The sequence below is a fragment of the Aureobasidium subglaciale genome, assembly GCF_000721755.1.
Source record: "Aureobasidium subglaciale EXF-2481 unplaced genomic scaffold scaffold_7, whole genome shotgun sequence".
Lineage (NCBI taxonomy): Eukaryota > Fungi > Ascomycota > Dothideomycetes > Dothideales > Saccotheciaceae > Aureobasidium > Aureobasidium subglaciale.
Genome location: NW_013566988.1, coordinates 947,560 through 966,310, shown reverse-complemented (window position 1 = coordinate 966,310; position 18,751 = coordinate 947,560). Strand labels below are relative to the sequence as shown.

The 18,751-nt window shown below is 50.8% G+C and overlaps 10 protein-coding genes across 10 annotated transcripts; 7 read left to right on the top strand and 3 right to left on the bottom strand.

Annotated features, from left to right (window-relative positions):
* The first annotated feature begins 20 nt into the window (after positions 1-20).
* Positions 21-449, top strand: AUEXF2481DRAFT_79055 (uncharacterized protein). The gene is made up of 2 exons (XM_013489618.1): positions 21-229; positions 287-449. Exons 1-2 carry the CDS (start codon positions 58-60, stop codon positions 292-294), a joined length of 180 nt encoding a protein of 59 aa, XP_013345072.1. The 5' UTR covers positions 21-57; the 3' UTR covers positions 295-449.
* Positions 450-470: 21 nt separating this feature from the next.
* On the top strand, positions 471-1,908 carry AUEXF2481DRAFT_651468 (uncharacterized protein). Its single transcript, XM_013489731.1, has one exon. It carries the CDS (start codon positions 731-733, stop codon positions 1,508-1,510), a length of 780 nt encoding a protein of 259 aa, XP_013345185.1. The 5' UTR covers positions 471-730; the 3' UTR covers positions 1,511-1,908.
* On the bottom strand, positions 1,777-2,785 carry AUEXF2481DRAFT_4159 (uncharacterized protein; the record flags this gene model as incomplete). Its single annotated transcript, XM_013489407.1, has 3 exons — positions 1,777-1,861; positions 1,916-2,292; positions 2,501-2,785. 3 exons carry the CDS (start codon positions 2,783-2,785, stop codon positions 1,777-1,779), a joined length of 747 nt encoding a protein of 248 aa, XP_013344861.1.
* A 567-nt stretch (positions 2,786-3,352) lies between these two features.
* Positions 3,353-5,674, bottom strand: AUEXF2481DRAFT_38958 (uncharacterized protein). The gene is made up of 2 exons (XM_013489554.1): positions 5,381-5,674; positions 3,353-5,328 (listed from the first exon to the last, which is right to left on the bottom strand). Exons 1-2 carry the CDS (start codon positions 5,613-5,615, stop codon positions 3,440-3,442), a joined length of 2,124 nt encoding a protein of 707 aa, XP_013345008.1. The 5' UTR covers positions 5,616-5,674; the 3' UTR covers positions 3,353-3,439.
* A 545-nt stretch (positions 5,675-6,219) lies between these two features.
* AUEXF2481DRAFT_4157 (uncharacterized protein) lies at positions 6,220-7,353 on the top strand (the record flags this gene model as incomplete). The annotated part of the gene is made up of 3 exons (XM_013489406.1): positions 6,220-6,415; positions 6,466-7,115; positions 7,174-7,353. 3 exons carry the CDS (start codon positions 6,220-6,222, stop codon positions 7,351-7,353), a joined length of 1,026 nt encoding a protein of 341 aa, XP_013344860.1.
* An 846-nt stretch (positions 7,354-8,199) lies between these two features.
* AUEXF2481DRAFT_650620 (uncharacterized protein) lies at positions 8,200-10,307 on the top strand. Its single transcript, XM_013489730.1, has 3 exons — positions 8,200-8,688; positions 8,740-9,317; positions 9,381-10,307. The coding sequence occupies exons 1-3, from the start codon at positions 8,297-8,299 to the stop codon at positions 10,079-10,081; spliced, it is 1,671 nt and encodes a 556-aa protein (XP_013345184.1). The 5' UTR covers positions 8,200-8,296; the 3' UTR covers positions 10,082-10,307.
* A 608-nt stretch (positions 10,308-10,915) lies between these two features.
* AUEXF2481DRAFT_651303 (uncharacterized protein) lies at positions 10,916-11,469 on the top strand. Its single transcript, XM_013489729.1, has 2 exons — positions 10,916-10,939; positions 10,998-11,469. The coding sequence occupies exon 2, from the start codon at positions 11,074-11,076 to the stop codon at positions 11,404-11,406; it is 333 nt and encodes a 110-aa protein (XP_013345183.1). The 5' UTR covers positions 10,916-10,939; positions 10,998-11,073; the 3' UTR covers positions 11,407-11,469.
* Positions 11,470-11,948: 479 nt separating this feature from the next.
* AUEXF2481DRAFT_651109 (uncharacterized protein) lies at positions 11,949-14,347 on the bottom strand. Its single transcript, XM_013489728.1, has 2 exons — positions 12,236-14,347; positions 11,949-12,183 (listed from the first exon to the last, which is right to left on the bottom strand). The coding sequence occupies exons 1-2, from the start codon at positions 13,998-14,000 to the stop codon at positions 12,056-12,058; spliced, it is 1,893 nt and encodes a 630-aa protein (XP_013345182.1). The 5' UTR covers positions 14,001-14,347; the 3' UTR covers positions 11,949-12,055.
* A 2,130-nt stretch (positions 14,348-16,477) lies between these two features.
* AUEXF2481DRAFT_28612 (uncharacterized protein) lies at positions 16,478-17,144 on the top strand (the record flags this gene model as incomplete). Its single annotated transcript, XM_013489470.1, has 3 exons — positions 16,478-16,823; positions 16,925-17,025; positions 17,079-17,144. The coding sequence occupies 3 exons, from the start codon at positions 16,478-16,480 to the stop codon at positions 17,142-17,144; spliced, it is 513 nt and encodes a 170-aa protein (XP_013344924.1).
* An 859-nt stretch (positions 17,145-18,003) lies between these two features.
* AUEXF2481DRAFT_28611 (uncharacterized protein) lies at positions 18,004-18,712 on the top strand (the record flags this gene model as incomplete). The annotated part of the gene is made up of 2 exons (XM_013489469.1): positions 18,004-18,050; positions 18,106-18,712. 2 exons carry the CDS (start codon positions 18,004-18,006, stop codon positions 18,710-18,712), a joined length of 654 nt encoding a protein of 217 aa, XP_013344923.1.
* Positions 18,713-18,751: the final 39 nt, after the last annotated feature.

Sequence of the window (18,751 nt, the reverse complement as noted above, 5' to 3'; positions counted from 1 at the left end):
CTAACCTGCCTTGACTATAGACGCGAATCTTTCACCGACAAGGTCTCCAAGACCGTCATGCCCGACAGCCAAAAGTCGACTGGCGACAAGTACAAGGACAAGGCCTCTGGTGGCATGGACAGCGCAGCCGGATCCATGCAGCCCGACAGCATGAAGTCGGACTCGCAGAAGGCTGGTGACAAGGGCGGCAGCATGCTCGACCAAGCCAAGAATGCACTTTCTGGCGACAGTAAGTGTCTACTCTTTCTCTTCCGACAAGAAGACCAGACTCTAAAATCTGATGCAGACAAGTAAAGCTCTTAAGCTGCGATTGTTACGAGTATGATGATATGAATATGTCAAGGCATGTAGGGATAGCAGCAGATACCCACAATGAAATGACAATAAGCCATGATCACCTTTGTAAAGTGCCTCTTCCAGTTCAAGAGAGATCGAGTTGGTGCTTTATGTTGAGAGCTGCCAGTGATGTCGTGAACTTGGAGTTTGGAGAGAAGCTGTGACGAAGCATCCAAACAAGGCAAACACAGCTTCCATTTCTCGAAACTTGCGTCAGACTCTCGTCGCGACAAGACCATCACCACATTCACATTTCAACTCAACAATCACATCCCAATCTGTACAACTACCTCGCACTCGCTCTCTCGACCTTTGCCTAAGGTTCAAGCACCATTTCACCCACAAGAAGTCAACCCCTTAGCCCAGCTCTAGACAGCCCAGCCTCCAAATCACAATGCCAAAAGAACGCAACATAAACCCCGTCGCCGCCCAACACAAAGCAGACAAAAAACAACAGCTCAAAAAATCAAAAGCAAACGTCCAAGCCCAGCGAAACGAGAAACTCGCCCGCAGAAACCCAGAACGCCTGCAACGTCAAATCGACGACCTAAAGTCCTTGGGATCGACACAGCAATTACGGCCAAAGGACCAGTCTACACTAGAACAGCTAGAAAAGGATCTACGCGCTGTAAAGAAAGCAAGAGATGTGCTGGGAGAAAAAGCTCCAGCGTTCAAGACAAGAAGAGATTATGACGAGCCTAGGGAAGGAGGACGTGAGGGAAGGAAGAGGAGGAGAAACGACGACGATGAAGACGACACAGATGAGGATGTGAGAAAGATTCCCATGCCAAAGGATACACCGCCCCCTATCCCGAGAAGAGATAAGCCGCATCAATTGCCGAATAAACCTGCTGTTGCTCCTGCGCCCGCGCAAACAACGTATAGTTCGGCACCGGTACTGCGTAACCTCAAGGAAGAATCTAGACGCTTTGTTCCTGCTGCAGTGGCACAGAATATCGCCAGACAAAAGGGTCAAGGGGGAAGATTGCTGGAACCTGAAGAGGTGGATAAACTTGAAAAGGCTGGGTACAATGATGCGCAGAAGATTGTTGATGAGATGGAAAAAGAAGCCCAATTTGAGATGATGAGCCGAGGTGAGACTACTGATGGTCAAGCTGCAGAGAGAGCATTGAAGCAAGTCGAGATGGAGGAGGTTGAGGACGAGGGTAATTAAACATTTTCTGCCCGGGCATGAATCCGAGACGGGAATCTCGACAACCTTAATTCACGACGTTTATGAAGAGATGAAGAGAACTGATTCGTGATTCATCTACTACTGATTACTGTATCCTTGTGCGCTACTTCATAGCTTTGTTGAGTTGGCCAGGGTCCTACAAGAGAAAGGTCAGCATATTCATCCGTGCAAGCTTACAGTGACAGAAGCGGCTTTGCTTACCAACACAATTGGACCGTCTCACTTCAGGGTGGTAAAAAAGGCACTTACAGGTGCTCGTGGAAGAAGTTCAACAAGACGCCGTAAGCATCCATGTAGTTCTTCTTGACATTCTCGTCCTCGAGGTCGGCACTGTCGCACTCCGTCAGTTTATGTTCTTTCCGCATCGTCACTAGGGACACTCACCGAGCAGCCATGAAGCCATGGACCTGGTCGTTGTACCACTTGACAAGATGCTTGGTCTTGACACCCTGCTCCCACTTCTCCACTGCCTCCTTGTCCTCGTCCTTGCTGGGCAACATGGCGATAGGGATGCTGATTCCAGCGGCGTCGTTGGGGTCGACCATGGCAGGGTGGCATGCAGCAGCGGCCTTGAAGACAGTGTCCTTTTGCGAAGACAGGTTCACAATCTTGCCGCCCCAGCAGAAGCCGACGATGCCGAAGGATTGGATGCTCTTATGCTGAGACTTGATCTCGTCGATGACCTTGGGGACGCGGCCGACAGTCTTGGGTGGTGCACCGGTAGTCTCGAAGAACTTGCCGAGACGTTCACCCTTCTCCTTCTGTAAATGTTGTCAGCTTTGATCAGATTGAAACAGCCAGCCCTATGTGCTACGTTCTGTCGCTTTCGGAGCTGTAGAAAGGCACAGGCGGGAAGTCGACAGAACAACGTATCTCGGCGACATTGCTGCAGATCTAATATAGACCGTGCCTTAAGACAGCTCCAACCATGACAGAAACCAGCACAGGGGAAGGAAATAGTCGACGTACAGTGTCAGGAGGGTAGTCGTTAATGTCAACCGGCTTGCCCTCAAAGAAGTCAGGCATAACAACCAAATACTTGTTCTCCTCATCGCCAGTCGCCAAAATATCCGCACCCTGCAGAGTCTGGTCCTTGAAGCCAAATATGTCGTAAACAACCAGGATAGCCTTCTTTGCATCGCTAGGGCCAGTAACATAGGTCTTCATACCATCAATGGTGGTATAAGTGCCCTTTGCATCATAGCCCTTGCTGATGACGGGAGGAACGGTACAGCAAGCGTGGGATTGTGCCATTGTGGAGTGTGTGTGATAGGTTTGGTGTAGCGGAAGGAGGGGGAAGTTGGAGAGGGATTAAAGCAGAGAGGAGGTAACGGACAGACGCATCTTCTGCCGTTTCTCAATCGATGATTTAGCTTACGAGAGCTCCGCTGGAAACCACCCGTGTGAAGCATCGAGTGTGGGGTCGTATACACTGCGTCATAGATCCGTCAGAACCCGGAGATCGAGACCGCGGCCATGTCGATCATGCTGTGTGGATCACCCTGTTACCAGACGTAGCATACCATTACCGACAGCATCAACAGCTATGGTAATATCAGACAGTATGGATCCAACCTATGATCCATGTACTAGAATAGGAGCTCAAAATGAGTGCTTCGTCCGGCCATCGTGGTTGTTTAAGCCGCTTTCGATTTTTCATGCACACATCAAGATTTTCGTCGAGCAACACATCAAGATCACATATCGCGGGCCGCAGAGTTCTTCCGTTCCAAAGGGATGCAATCAGAACTAACGGCCACAGCCATATGTGAATGTGAAAGATCACGTAGATAGTCGAGAGATGGTTGAGCAAAGGTTAAAGGTATAAAGTAGTCAAAATTAAGTATTGAGCTTTTTGGTATATTCGTAAAATCATAATCATCAGTCATCAGTTTTCTTTCCATCTCTTCATGTGACAATCAACCCATTCTTGCTTGTAGCCAAGATGTCACTCCACGAAACATCGCACGAGTTCGTGTCATCCCTCGCTGCCCACACTTTTGTTGCTACCTCGGTGGCAGTGCCGAACATTCCCATACCAGACTGTTGACCGGCTCTGAACATGAACGCCGAGATTTGCTCGCGGTGCACAGGATCCAAGGCTTCGCAAGCAGCGATGAAACCGGGCCAAGCGACGTAGGCAGATGTATCGCCGTACTTGTTCTTCTTCTTCTCGTGCTCCAGAAGGTTGTGAATTGTCTTGCCAACCCAGTGCTGCAATGACATTGCGTTCATGTCTCTGACTCGGCGGTAGAAATAGATGATCAGAGCAGAGTGCATAGCCTCTAGGAAGTTGTAGAGCAAGTCTGTTCGCACCTCAATCTTGTCGGATCTTTCCGCAGGTCCGTAAACAATCAAGGTCTGTCTCTCAGCCAGAAGCTTGTAAGGGTTCTTCCAGTTGCAAATCTTGCTCTCGGTGAGCTTCGCCCTCTGCTCAAGATCGCGAGACATGCCACCGGAGTTCGCAGAGCGACTACGGCGAACCTCATCGGCCAAATGTGTGGCATGGGAGATCAGACGGAAGAGTGATTCAGGAATGCCGTAAATTTGCTCGAACATGGTCGGTTCGTCCTGGTCAGCGGGAAACTTCACCAGCCGTGTCTCCAGATCTGCCATATCCTGAAAGTCCATATCTGAGCCCAGCTTCAAATGGTCGGTCCATAGAGAGGGGTAGCGACAGAGCGCGTTCGGTGTCTGATTTGTCATAGCATACGGCTGATCGGCCAAGAAGGGCTGAGAACCCTCGACGGGGGTAAAAGTGCTTTCCTCGATGATCCGTAGGTATAGATAGATGCTATGCAGCATGTTGCATTTTCGTGATTGCTTGGGCTTCTTTTGGCTTTGCATGTAGATGAAGCGTTCCGCGTCCAGAAGATAGCATCTTGCTTCCTGCATTTGACCACTGACCACGCAGACTGTAACCATGCTGGTCAGAGCCATTAGGACTTCCTTGTACTTTGACTTCTTCTTCTCTTCGCTCTGTTCGCGAAGGCAAGTCTTCAGTCGCGCCTTTGCTTTCTCACGATACGACTCCGCAATAGACTGCCAATTATCAGCTTCCATGGGATCCGTCTGCAGGTGCTTTAAGTTGAAAGCGCTCATAGCAAGGACTGCAAAGAGTAACGTCATCTTAGCGTTGTTTGAATCGCCGAGGAGGGACAATTCTCCATATGCTGATATGGCGCAAGGCAAATGAAGAATCTTCCATGGAGGCTTCTCGTGATGTAACGGTGTAAAGCAGGACATCATCGAAGTTTGATAGTGGTCCAGTAAGGTGCGCATGACTCCAGGCGCCATTCCTCCAACGTCCTGAGAGAAGGTCAAAGTGACTGGTGTAGGTAAGCGAGGGCTGAGAGGGAAGAACCTGGCCAGGTCGGTGATTCCAGAAGGATCCTCGGCTGTATTCAGACTTATGTCAAAAGCCTCATCCATTCCTTCACCAAAGTTGAACATTGATGGAGAAGTGGCCCAAGACATGGGGAGAGGGGTCTTTGCCATGACAGGTTGGAAATCGTGCGAAGGTTGCTCGATATTCAAGAAGTCAATGCCGTACCAGTCGTCCTCCGGTAGTGCATTGATGATTGGTAGAGCTACGGGCTCAGGTACAGGTGGTGAAGAAGGCGTGAGCGACGGTGACTTGGGTCTGTGCAATGAGAAGATTCCAAACGGTCCATGATTTAGTGGTGCATCGTATTCCAGTGTATCGGCCTGAGCATCCATTTGAAAAAGAAGGCCCTCTACTTGGTGCTCTGAAATCTGTCTTGTCATCCTGGAGCATTCTGCAATGCGCTCGCGATCTAGGTTTTGGTCAGCGCTGAAAATAGAAGACTATGATATTTTAGAAATTACCTGAGAATAGTGGTTTCCTACGAAGACCCATCTCTCTTTCCGGAGATTCTGTGCTACATTTCCGAGAAGTAGTCTTATTAGGCACTCCAGGGTCAAGCCATATTAATCCTTGGACAGCGCCTTGTTGAACGCAATCCAGATTTAGTCGCCTGCAGGCCGAGCATCTTGGTAGACTCCTATCACACTTGACCTTGCGCGAACGGCAGGTGGAACACGCGTTTGATCGCGGACTCATGCTTCTTTCTTTTGATCTGCTGCAAAGGTTGCAAAAAAGAGAAGGCAAGACCGAGTCACCAGATAGGAAAATATGCGAGGCCACAAAGGCCGAAGGCCTGCCATTTTACTCATACCGGTGTACTGCTACTCGGAGTAAAGGTGTGGTGAATCGGGGGAAACACCACTCAACGGCAAATTGGAAGTCGAAATCCGACGGCAGGGGATTCAGTCGGAGAACACGAGAGGTCTGTTAGGGGACACAAACCTGGAACATGGTGGCACACACGTTCTCTAATTTCAGCTCTGCGTTCTCCGTGTACTTTGCGCAAGAGACTAAGGCTGAAGTAGGCTTTTCTCCTCGTAATGTCGGCGTCTTCGGACAATCCGGCGTGTTCAGATTCTTCCTGTCAAAGTTGTCGGCGTAAGGCTCCTCAGGTTTGACCGAGCTGCTTCCTCCGCTCTCCTCGGCCAACACTTGCTGTATTTGGAGATCATGTTGGCCGTGATAGGGATATGTATCTCCAGACCTCCCTCTTGACGTTACTCAAGCTTATATAGATAGCAAACAATTCATGCAGCCAGACTTCAGAGAGAAAAGACACAGTCATAATTCACATTTCGAAATGCACACCGACAAATCAAAGGTCCTTCTGTTCGGCAGCGGCGGAGTTGGCACGATTGCAGCACTGAACCTTGAAGTTGGTGGTCACGCAGAAGTGACAGCTGTGTTGCGTTCGAATTTCAAAGCTGTCAAGGAAAGAGGTTTTGAGATTGCATCTTGTGATCATGGCACATTGAAGGGATGGCGACCATCCGAGGGTCAGTTTATGTATACATCAATTGACCATTCATCCTGCTAAAGTATCCAGTCATCAACTACGTCCCCAAGGCATCGGAGAAGCAGTTCGACTACCTTGTCTGCACAACAAAAAATCAGCCAGATTGTCCACCTTCTCTGACTGAGCTCATTGCTCCTGCTGTCAAACCTGGACATACGGTGATTGTTCTTATTCAGAATGGTCTTAACATCGAGAAGCCGATGTTCGAGGCATTCCCCAACAACATAGTACTGTCTGGTGTGAGCATGATCGGATCACATGAAACTGAGCCTGGCGTAATTGAGCACGATGACAACGACCGAGTCCTGATTGGACCCTTCCACAATCCCAATCTATCAGCGAAGGATGAAGAGGCCGCCGCAAGGGACTTTGTCCGTATCTATTCTGCTGGCGGAAAGACTGACTGCGAATTGCAACTGGACGTCAACTTTGCGAGATGGCGAAAGCTGGTTTACAATGCTTGCCTGAACTCAATCTGCGCTCTCACTGGCTTGGACACTGGGCGGATCAGACTCGCGGATGGTGCGATTGATGGACTCGTCAAGCCTGCTATGGAGGAGATCAGAGCTGCAGCCAAAGCCGTTGGCGTAGAGCTCCCTCCTGACGTTTGCGACTTCATGATCGAGATCGATCCCTTGAATATGTATCTTCCGCCTTCGATGTTGGGAGATATGAGAAAGGTAGGAATAGGGAGACAGCTCGACTTGATCTTGAGCGCAAGCTAATAACTCGTCCCAGGGTAACTTTACCGAGTTTGAGAATATCGTGGGAGAGCCTCTTAGAGTTGGCACAGCTCTAGGTGTACCGATGCCGACATTGCAGGTTCTTTACCATCTGCTCCAGGCTATCCAATGGCGGACGAAGGAGGTCAGGGGCCTGGTAACAATTCCACCCAAGGGCGATTTTGTCGCTAAATAGGTACACCATGATCACACGTCAAATCTTGACGAGACATATCTGTTGCCTACACAGGCTCCATCAATACGCTGCACACTTTCTTGTTGCCAGTGAAGCCGACAGATGAATGAAATCCGGCAGAATGTGCCGCCTTAATTGTCTTTTCCAGGAGAGCATCACGGTCATAAGCACGGCCTTCTCAATGGCCGATACAGCAGACCCTGAGCCCCGCGGAAAGCGTCGGTGAAATCGACAAAGTGCTCGCTTCTTCTATAAGGCTTGCCGGGCCGCAAGCTGCAAGCGTCGTGATCTAGAAGCTGATGTTGCTTGCGATTGACGTACGTAAGTCGATGGCCGCAGACGAGAGGGCAGCACGTCGAGTATGATAGGCGTGGTGCACGGGCACATCTCGGTGTGGTTACGAGAGTGGAATAAGGCCGTGAGAGCAGCGATGTCACTGTTGATGCCAAGTTAAGCGAAAGCGATCAGAAGGTTCCATTGCCTAAAGGTAAAGCGGTAAAAGTGGAGTTTTCGAGCCAGTCGGAACGCTTCCAGATCAGCATTACAGGACAGAAGCTCTCGAAGTGGGACGGACCAATCAGAGCAAAGTCATTGTCATCAACCGTGATCTCGTACTTTCTGTTTCCTGTTGCTCCCTCGGCCTCGCAGGCAAACCTGACATACACGGTCGTACACGCCCTGAAGTTCCCTCCTGGAAGCCGTACCTGACTCTGGAAGCCGTGTTGTTGGAGGATCTCGACGACATTCATCCCCGATATTGGTTGTCACATCGCCAAGCAAGAGCATATTCCCCCAGGTTGTCGAACAACGATAGGCTGCAGCAAGTCGCGCGCTTCGTAAACACTCGGCTTGGCGTGATCCTTTCACTCATACCACTCCGCCTCGAAGGCAGTGTCCCGCTCCTTGACGACGACATCTCGAAACATCGAGTCCGACCCCGATCATGTCCAACCCATCAACCATACTCGCGCCGTCTCCTGCCGCAGGTGCACGTCTGTCCAACGAACGATCCAAAGAAGAACTGGAACTCGCCGAACGCTTGATCGAACACTCACAAGGCATCCAACATGGCCCAACGATAGCCGATCGTCGCACTACACCATCAACAGTAGACGGCGGAAGCAGAAGTGGTGGAGATGTCGAACGACTGTCGGATGACGGAGGCAGTGAGACGAGTCTCTCGGCGCAACAACAACAACAACAACTTACACCACAACACTCGCATCACCAGCAACAACAGCAGAATCTACAACTACCGTCCATCCACGAACTCACGTGGGTAAAACAGAGGAAACCCTTCAACACAGGCATGGGCGGAGCCGGCCAAGTGTGCAGGTACGGCCTGATCGCTTCTTGTAGCATACACACATGCTGACCGGATCCTAGTAACTGCGGTACAACGCGAACACCTTTATGGCGACGCTCACCAGCCGGCGACACGATATGCAACGCCTGCGGACTCTACCTCAAAGCACGAAACCAAATGCGCCCCGTCAATCTAAAACGAGGAGCTCAAACATCCCCCTCCGGCCAACAGCAACAACAAGAGCAATCGACGACAGCGTCGGGCAATAGGAAGAGCTCATCACCGTCGGCGGCCAAGCAGCTCGGAGGAGCAACATACGTCGCCGACACGACATCCAACGGCACATGCCCCGGTGGAGGTCGCTGTAATGGCACAGGAGGCCACGACGGCTGTAACGGATGCCCTGCATACAACAACCGTGTGAGCAAGACGGCACAGATCGCTCTGGCGCAAGCAAACGACAGTCGCGCGCACGGCCAGCCTCCCGGTCAACACGCCGCCAGCCAGAGCCCGTACCCGCACGCGCAAAACAGCCCCGGTCCCGGCCCCAGCCAAGCGCCCGCTGCCAATGTCACCGTGGCCTGCCAGAATTGTGGTACGACAATTACGCCATTGTGGAGACGCGACGACAACGGACACACCATCTGCAATGCCTGCGGTATGTTTTCTGCCAACTACATCTCTTATCTTATCTTGATCAAATCTGATTTGTATCTTCTAGGTCTCTACTACAAGCTCCACGGTGTCCACCGCCCCTCCGGCATGAAGAAGTCGGAGATCAAGCGTCGTCGCAGAGTCATGCCCGCTACCAACGATCAACATCTCGCTCCTTTTTCCGTCAACAACTCGCAGCCCATCTCACCTCCGCCTGAGCCCGCAGCCCAGAGATCTGTTCCGCCATACTATCCCCAGTCGCAACAACAACACCACCCCGAACACTCGCATGCTCACACTCACCACCTCCCGCCTCCTGCTTCTCTCGATGCCCCTCGTCACCATCGCGCCCCCATCGCTGTCGACTTTACGCATTTCGGCAAGCCATCACGCCCGATATCGGCCGAACAGCCCGAATTCGCTCATGCTTCGACTCTACCCATCTCGCGCAAACGTTCCTTCTCAATCAGTAACGCTTCCGATCAAGTGCGCCAGCCCCTTTCGCCAGCATACCCTCGTAGCGATCGCAGTCAAAGGAGCGAAGCAGAAAACATTGATCCTTCCCTGTCTGCTCCACCGCCCGCTCCTGGCTCCACTAGCTCCATGCAAGACTACAAAGCTCCTCTGGCCGTCATGGGCGTTGCCGACCTCTCGCAGCAGAGCCAACCATCGCGACAAGAGAAGAAAGCACGACTGGAACAAGAGATGGCAATGATGAGGGCAGCGCTCATGGCTAAAGAAAGAGAAATGGCAGAGTTGAGCGACTAGTAATCACGACATTCACGATTTCCTTTATTGTTTTTGCATGGCCTGGGCTTAGGTGGCTCTTTATGATATCTGTACTTTTCAGCGTAGCAAGACGGCACGCTTGGGGAGGTAAAACCCGGCTCGACTTTTCGCTTCTATTCGAGTTCAAAGGAGCTGGGAGACAAAGGTTGCATTTCGCAGTGTGCATACAAGAGCTGGGTATGTAGGTAGCTACAGTGCAAAACTATCAGAGCGATCTGCTTCGTTGCAGATCAGCTGTACCTGCATTAGAAAGACTTGCCTTGATGATCATTTTCCCTTGAAAATCGTTTATCGTAATGTACCTTGTCTGCAAACTTTCGGAAGATAAGATGCCGCTTCATGAAATCGATTCGTACAAGGGGGGTGCAAGAACGGATTACCACCCCCCTTCGCCGAACTCTAATTTAGCCAATTCGCCACCAATCTCGGCATCAGTTCGCACACCTCTCGCGCTCGCTCACGCTTCCCTCGCTCTTGTATACACTATGGATCCGACTACTCCAAACCGCGCAGCTCGTCAATCTGAGCGTGAGAAGCCTCCTAATACACGACTGACGCTCAAACAACGCCATACGATCCTCGCGCTCTGGCACGTCGCCAAATGGAACAAATCCAAGATCGAACGAGAGACAGATATCTAGATCAACCGTACGATGGGTTATTAACCACCCAGAGACACCCCAAAAACTAAGAGGCCGTCCTCCTGTGTGTACAACATCTATTCCATCAACGTCTAGTCCAGCGAGCAACTCTAAATGCTGAACACTCCGATTGAGGTACCGAACATCTGGGTATATTTGATGAGCCAGAGCTTTCACATGATAGAACTTGACACTGGTAAATCTCGGTCCTGTCCACCTTGTCTCCTGAAATTGACTCCCTTGCTGCATCCAAGTTATGATCGATCTGCAGTGGCCGTATACTTTGGCCTCGACATTTGAGTAACGTTCGTTCATTACGCGTAGAGCCGCATGCTTCGGGCTTGCTGGTATCATGCCTCAACAATGCACATGGACAAATGTCTACCTTTCTACAACCATACCTGCGACTGGCTTGGTGCTGCCATCTGTCTACATGACATCAAGGCCTATACAACTGCAGTCACTATATCTCATCAACACTTTCGGCTTCTCAATTTGGACTCTCACTCGTCATTTCGAAAATCAGGCCTACAGCACCCATTATTATTCTTCATGTTTATCAGCATCTGTATCGCGTGTCTCGTCTTACTTTCCGTTACACTTTCGCGGTACGACAGTAATCTAACTGTGCATGAGCTGTATACGGTATCGATGGAACATTGAAGTAGAAGTCATATATTTTGTAGCTACATATAATGGTCTCAACCTAGACCTCAGGAGAAAATCATACATTCGTAAATACTTTTAGTGGCTGATGGTGGCGTTACCAGTCGAGTTGCCCTTGGAAATCAAGAGGGTACCAAAGGCATATGCGTTAGGCACAGCCTTGCCAACCTTACTCTTGAGGTAGCAAGATGAGCCGGAAAGGGTAGCGTCGATGCAGCCAGGGGTCTGGTCACAAGCAGCAGCACAAGCGGCGATACCGCCCTTGACGTAAACCATCTTGAGGTCACCGCCCTTGTGATCAATACCACACTCGACAAAGTATTGAGAGCCTGCGGGAGAGGTCCACATTGTGTTGTTCCAGCTTGAGCATGAGACAGTCGAGGTAAGCTGAGCATGAAGACCAGCAGGCTGCGAGATGAGACGAGCACCCATAGCACCGGGGCTGGAAATGGTGGTTCCCACGTCATGCTTGAGGTAGCAGGTAGTACCAGAGAGCTGAACATCGGTGCAGCCGGCGGTACCCTCACAAGCCAGGATACAGTTGTTGAGTCTATCGGTACCGTTGACGTAGACTTGAGAGAAGACACCACCGGCGTGGTCGACACCGCACTCGATCTTGTAGGTACTACCAGTAGAAGGAGTGAACTCAAGGGTGTTCCACGAAGGGCATGAGGGTGTTGCGGTCTTGTTGTAAGCACTGAGACCAAGAGTGTCGAGGAGAACACCGAAGTTGGGCAGACCCAGACCGGTGACAGCATCCCATCCGACGGTTGCCTGTCGATATATTAGTGCGGGTCTAAGACAGTGAGGAAGAGGAGAGCAAAACTTACGTTCCAAGTGGCCCAGGGGATGACTGAGGCGCCAGGAATCTTGTTACCAGTTTGAGCGTTGACACCATTGCAGCCGGTAGCAGCACCCTTGGTAACATCCAAGAAGCCAGATTTCAGGGAGTAGAAAAGAGGGTTAACAAATCCAACCACAGGCTGCCCAGCCTTGAGACGAGCGTCATTGAGCAGACCGATCATAGCAGCCCAGGCAGGAGCAGCTGCGGAGGTACCAGAGTAGAGAGCGAGAACACCGTTAGCATACACAGGCCAGTAAGGGTTGGAGCTGTGGGCTGAGATATCAGGGAATCCACGTCCGCTGAAGTTGGTGAAGGGGGTGTAGTACTCCTGGACGGCCTTGCTGACGTAGGAACCGAGGTAAGTCTCGATTGCGGACTCCTGGTACCATGCGCGAGGGAAGTAGTTGCTGAATCCACCAGTGGAGCCATCCCAGGCTACCTCGGGGTCAATTCCTTGGGTACCGCCAACAGCGGTAACGTAAGGGCAAGTACCGGGGAAAGCAGGGGTGAACTGAGGGGTCTTCTTGCCATCGTTCGACTGGCAAGGAGCACCAACACCAGTGTCACCGGAGGACTCAAGGATGGTGATACCACGGAGACCCATCATACCAATCTGGTTGCACACGTATGTAGCGTAGTCGATAGGAACGGTTTGCTCGTCATCACCGTAAGAGTTGGAGATGACTTGAGGCAGAGCCTCGTTAGGCTGCGACAGCAGGTATGCGTAATAGTCCAAGTAAGGCTCGTTGGAGTTGTCCGCATCAGTGGGCTCATCCAAATTAGGGATGAAAGGGGGCGAGCCTCCTGTGATGAACTCAGTGACTGGCAGGGGGTGGCCCAAGCCGACGATGTTCTGGACATCCAGATTGGCCTCGCCGATACTTGTGTACTCTGGCTCCTGGTGATTGATACCGCCGTTGATCAGAGTAACATTGAACGACTGCTGAGGAATACCGTACTTTTGCTCGTAGAGGAACAAGTCGGTCACGATAGCTGACTCGTTCAGGAAACTGCCAAAGCCGATACGGCTACCAGATGATGCGTCGGCGGCGTATGTAATGTTCAACACCGACTTCCAACAATCAGGACCAAGGTAAGCAGTTCCGCGAGCTGAGTGGGAGATGCAAGTGGTAACACGCTTGGCCAAGTCTGACAGCGGTCCTGACTGAAGCGAACGCGGCTTCTCAATGCCAACGTTTTCTGGCAATCTGAGAGCGCTTTGCGCATTTGTGCGTCCGAAGAAGGTAGTCGGTGAGACGAAATCGATGTGGCTAGCGATCTCATCAGGTACAGAGTACTGCAGTGTTCTAAGCTTCTCTACACCCGTAGCCTCGTCCTTGAAGGTCGTGAAGTTGGCGCCAAAGACCTTGTTGGCATCACCGACGGTGGTCTTGACTGTGACGTGAAGGCCGCGGTCGAGGCTGCTCTCCAGACCAGATGACTTGGCCCACGATGACACAGCATCGACAGAGCCACTTGATGGTCCAAAAAGAGCATTGACTTGATCGGCGGTGTAGTATTTGCCGTAATTGGAGCTCGATGGGTCAGAGACCGACTTCAGCAGACCCTCAAGCTGATCGATGTTCTGTTGCTTGACAGACAGCTTCAGGGTAATGGATTGAGAAGCATCAGGGGTCCCTGAAACAGACCATCCTGCTGGTACTCCTGGAAGTTGATCGCGAAGAGAGGCTGCTAGAACACTAGGGACGGTCAAAGCCGCAATGGAAAGAAGGGAAGCCGACAACATGTTGATCAGCACTAAGAGAGGAAGACTGCTGAATGAAAGACAACAGACAACTGAAGGGGTACTGGTCTGTTTATACCCCTCACGGATAGCTGCTGTCCCTAAGCTCGTCAGTAGCACCTGTGCTCTACGGTGTCGCCTCGCAAGATAGTGGAGCACATGCGGGAAATTGCAGAGCACGATACCTGCAGATAGTGCCCATTCTACTGCAAGAACCTAGATAGCGATCACAGAGGGGTATGCTAAGAATGTGGGCGAGGGCACGGCAAATGCTTAGATCTATGCTTAAGCCTCTCGTGTCCATGGCAGATTGTGGAGTATGGAGGGCCAAAGGCTCGAACCCAGGGGCTTCTAAAGGAAGATCAGTGCATATTCATCATCCTTCACCTGCCTAATCAGATGCTAAGTTGCGACGAAGAGCTTTTACGGCCGCAGATCCGTATACAAGCCTGTAGCCACGACTTCGGTTAGATAGACCCAGAGCAGCATCCAGGGGATGGAAGTGTGAACTTTGTTAATTTGACAAGAGGCACGCAGGGCACGCGACATATCCCGCAAGATGAGCGATAGCGAAAGAGGAAGGTGGAGGTGGACGTCGGCTCGTGTACGAAGCGCGACGGGCGGCATCGGCCAAGCGCGTCCAAGAAGCTTGATGCTTTGACAAGTTTCGGTCTTTAATCCAACCAGCTCGGCTATCATACAAGCGACGGGGTACTCATCAAGGCCATCATGACGGTGATCCTGAGTCTGGTCAGTTAATGCAGATTTACAGAGCGCTCTCATACCTTTCCATACATCGACAACTTGCCGAACACGTCACATCCTCCGGCATCTCCTTTGCTGCACCAGATGGCTTACCTGTCGCCGCCAACAACTCCTCTGTTATCTCAAAGTGGCTAAGATCAATCTTGTATCCGGTCATAGTTGCAAGATGTTTTGCTCTGAATCTTGATCTAGCATTCTTTCACTATGCCTGGCGCCAATTACTCCACGGTTATTTTCTTCCGAGCTCTTTCGACAACTTTAGAAGCGACTGTTGCCGCAAGCATGCTGCAGTCGAAATCGCAGGCGAGGGCATCCTTACTCTTGCTACAGTTGTTCCTTGGTACTACTGTATCCTTGTTTCCCTCTAGGCTCGCTGGTTTCTTCATATGCCGAATTTTTTTCGCCTAAAGCAATTCCGCCGAATCTTTATCGGCACCGAAGCTGGAGCATGCCCGAAATGCTCTAACCATCCTGTTCGTGGATTACGCGGGTAACATGCCTTAAAATGCATGTAGACAAATGTCTACTTTTCTAAGACCATATTTAAGTTGGTGCTGCCATCATTGTCCATCTAGTAACCAAATTTTGGTGAAAAGTATCTTGCATCTCGACAGCTCGCCTACTAATATAGAACATGTCTTATGAGATCATTGATGCTAGCTTGACTGATCACGAATCCTATCTCGAGGAACGCTTGTTGATCACTAAGTCTGGACTTCCTTTATCATTCTAAAGTTCCTCTCTGCTTTTGAGGATCCACAGTCATTTCCGAAATCGAAGTCTGCGTCCACGAGAGGTAGGCGTGCTCCTATGAGCGGCTTGCCGATCTCAGTTGTTTCGTGCTTCTCTACAAGCTCTGTTATGCTAGTAGTCCAGACAAGGAAAGTGCGATAATTTAAACTGTGCCTATAGTCGAGTCTTGCTTGGAAATCTCAGCACTACCGCCTACCTGACTTGATAGCCTTGAAAATGCGCACGGATTCTGGGAACTAGGGCTCCCCTTTACCTCGACGAATCTTGCGTTTTGATATTCAGCAAATATGGAAGGGGTCATCAACAAGGATGGCCGTGTTCGACACTGGCAAGATCCACCACGCTCGATGAAACCGTGTCAGGACACATGACTAGAGCCTCGAATGCTCTCAATAGTGCTACACTCTCAATCGTGCCTTCACGTCATAACCAAATTACTCAAGCAAATTAATATCAACCATCTTCAACCATTACTCTCTTTCATACCTTACAACCTACATCCTCTCAGAAAAAGACCACAAAATGCGTCTACAACGGGTTCTCATCATCACGATACTCGCATGCGAATTTCCTCCATCATATCTCTGGCTTTCAGCCGGAATACGGAGGGGTCTTCTCGTGGACTTAACAATGGGTGATGCCTACTGAGAGTGTCACGTTATAGATGTCTTGATGCACGATACTTTTTAACTTGCAGCGATGTCATTGAGGTACTTCGTCATGAACTTCTTACTAGTTGAGCAAGACGGCATATGACATTGCCTTTCTACAGCTCGCCTTTGCCCTGCGTTGATTCTTGGGTAGAGTGGATGTGGCAGTATTCTGCACAAGAGGATGGTGGGAATGTCCGCCAAGACTCTCTTGGCTCTCCCGCGGCGAAGTCAGTGCGGCTTTGAACAATTGAACCTCTGCGACCAGAATTCTAGACATACCGCAGTCGTAGACGTCGCTATACGCTCGCCATGGCCCTCAACCTCTTTACACGCCTACTCAGGCTGCCAGTCGCCGCGCGCCCCAACTTCGCCGCCCTCAACACCACTCTCCGTACACCGATCGCCTCATCACCACGCACATTCAGCACGTCGTCACCATTCTCGGCCACTTACAACCAAGTCATGCGCGGCTGCCGTGTCGCGCAAAGAGCACGTAAACCTACATCGCCGCAACTGAAGGATCGACCGGAGATGAAGGGTGTATGTGTGCGTGTTGGTATTACTAAGCCCAAGAAGCCCAATTCTGGAGAGCGCAAGGTCGCAAGAGTGAGATTGAGTAACGGAAGAGTCGTTACTGCCTATATTCCTGGTGAAGGTACGTTACAAGAGACGAGGAGAAGGAATAAGGGCTGTTCAGGTCTTGGGATTGAGCGGAGAACGGAATGTAGAAATCATCGCTAACACGATATTCCACAGGTCACAATGTCCAGCAGCATTCTGTTGTCTTGGTCCGCGGTGGTCGTTCCCAGGATTGTCCCGGTGTCAAGTACCATCTCGTCAGAGGTGCCTTGGATCTGGTTTGTTTTTCCTCTCGCTTCCTTGTCGATGGCTATACTAATTATTACTCTAGGGTGGTGTCGGTAACAGAATCACCTCGCGATCCAAGTATGGTACCAAGAAACCCAAGGCTGCCTAAACAACACTCATAACGACATTACATCACATTTCTACCCTGTACTATTTCCGGACTCCCTCTACAGAGACGATCGATGAACGGTCATGAGGTCAAACCCCTCAGTGTTTCATCGTCTTGCTGCAGTCAGAGCTTGGCGCCACGACTTGTTCCAAGCATTCCGACGAGCGACACCACACCAACCGTCTCTTTTCGTCCATCTCTTTTCATGTATTCAACCTCTTCTTGCTTGTTCTCCGAAAGCCCTGAGTCTGGTCAGGTGCATCCGCATGGCGTTAATGGTGGGTGGACTTTGATATGCCATCAGGAATGATGTTGAAAAGGAACAAGACTTTTGGCCAGTCGAACTTCAAACGCGCCGGCGTCTTCCCCTCAAAGATCTGCTATTTTTCTCGTGCGAAAGAAAGATGGCAATCTCAACAAAAACTCAGTAGAAGGTAGCCATGCCGAGCTGAATACATCATGATCTTCAATTGATCTTCACTTCTGCTTCCTGACCACTGTCTTGGGCAAGACCTGACTATTGCGACTGCGCCTACCTAACCGTACTACATAACTCGACCTATGCATGTCTCAATAGTCTCATTCGAGGTATGTGCTACTATCGATACGAGGAGTTACCCCTCCATCCTGTCCATCGTTCCTTCCAGCCTAGCAAAACTGCATAGCTCCCATGAAACGGTCAAGCTGTTTTATTTCTGGGCCTGTTCACGCATATGTCATACTGGGGATATATAATAGCCTTGACTTCCCAAAGCCATCTACAGCATCTTCAATCTGCATCCATTAACTTGATTGAATCTCGAAATTGCTCAAACAGACTTAGATCCATCTTGTTTAGACATTGGCATCAACAAACACGATGCCGCGCCTGCTTGCCTCAGTTGGTCTTCTAAGCTTGCTCAGCAGGTATGCATCATCGATCATCCAAGTCCGACCCCAGGAGAAGCTAATGACTTGATAGCACCGCGTATGCCGCAGCTTGCTCACGCTGCCCCATCTCCATTGCCTATACCACTCCTGCAGGCTGTCCAGCTTTGAACTGCATCTCACCGACCTGCACAGTCACATCTTTTACCACCTATGTCGAGTCCTACTGCAGCACGAAGACTCGTACTGCATGCCCGAGATCGTGCTCTCCCTGCTACACCGAGACTGTCACCATGGAGGACTTCCCAACCATAGTCCCCGACCCAGATCCAGTCCCTCCATCTCCTACCGATGTGTCTTTCCCCGACACTACGGCCAACCCAGGTGGCCCGATCGACTTGCCTTCTCCTACCAGTGTTCCTCCGGTCGGCCTACCTTCTCCCATCAGTGTTTCTTGCGCTCCTTACACTATCACCACAACTGCAGAGGATCCATCATGCACTTTCGACACTTCTACGTGCATCAGGCCTCTTTGCGTATACGAGACCACCACGACTGTCCCTAGCTGTGGAGATGCTGTTACAGAGACCGAGCTCGCTGCATGTGCAACCGAATGTCCGATTGGCTGTGCCACGTTCACGTACACTACTACTGCAGGAGCCGAATCAACTGCAACCGCAGGCACTTTGGATAGACTCTGATGGATGAATGGTAGAACTAAGGAATGTAGGACTGGTGGC

Bases quoted from the DNA above. Each gene is read 5' to 3' on its own strand.
- AUEXF2481DRAFT_79055 (XM_013489618.1), top strand. From the start codon at position 58: ATGCCCGACAGCCAAAAGTCGACTGGCGACAAGTACAAGGACAAGGCC.
- AUEXF2481DRAFT_651468 (XM_013489731.1), top strand. From the start codon at position 731: ATGCCAAAAGAACGCAACATAAACCCCGTCGCCGCCCAACACAAAGCA.
- AUEXF2481DRAFT_38958 (XM_013489554.1), bottom strand. From the start codon at position 5,615: ATGAGTCCGCGATCAAACGCGTGTTCCACCTGCCGTTCGCGCAAGGTC. The intron at 5,329-5,380 runs GTAATTTCTAAA...ACCAAAACCTAG, and splicing joins TAGGAAACCACTATTCTCAG to ATCGCGAGCGCATTGCAGAA.
- AUEXF2481DRAFT_650620 (XM_013489730.1), top strand. From the start codon at position 8,297: ATGTCCAACCCATCAACCATACTCGCGCCGTCTCCTGCCGCAGGTGCA. The intron at 8,689-8,739 runs GTACGGCCTGAT...ACCGGATCCTAG, and splicing joins GGAGCCGGCCAAGTGTGCAG to TAACTGCGGTACAACGCGAA. The intron at 9,318-9,380 runs GTATGTTTTCTG...TGTATCTTCTAG, and splicing joins CACCATCTGCAATGCCTGCG to GTCTCTACTACAAGCTCCAC.
- AUEXF2481DRAFT_651303 (XM_013489729.1), top strand. From the start codon at position 11,074: ATGCTTCGGGCTTGCTGGTATCATGCCTCAACAATGCACATGGACAAA.
- AUEXF2481DRAFT_651109 (XM_013489728.1), bottom strand. From the start codon at position 14,000: ATGTTGTCGGCTTCCCTTCTTTCCATTGCGGCTTTGACCGTCCCTAGT. The intron at 12,184-12,235 runs GTTTTGCTCTCC...ATATATCGACAG, and splicing joins CTGGGCCACTTGGAACGTAA to GCAACCGTCGGATGGGATGC.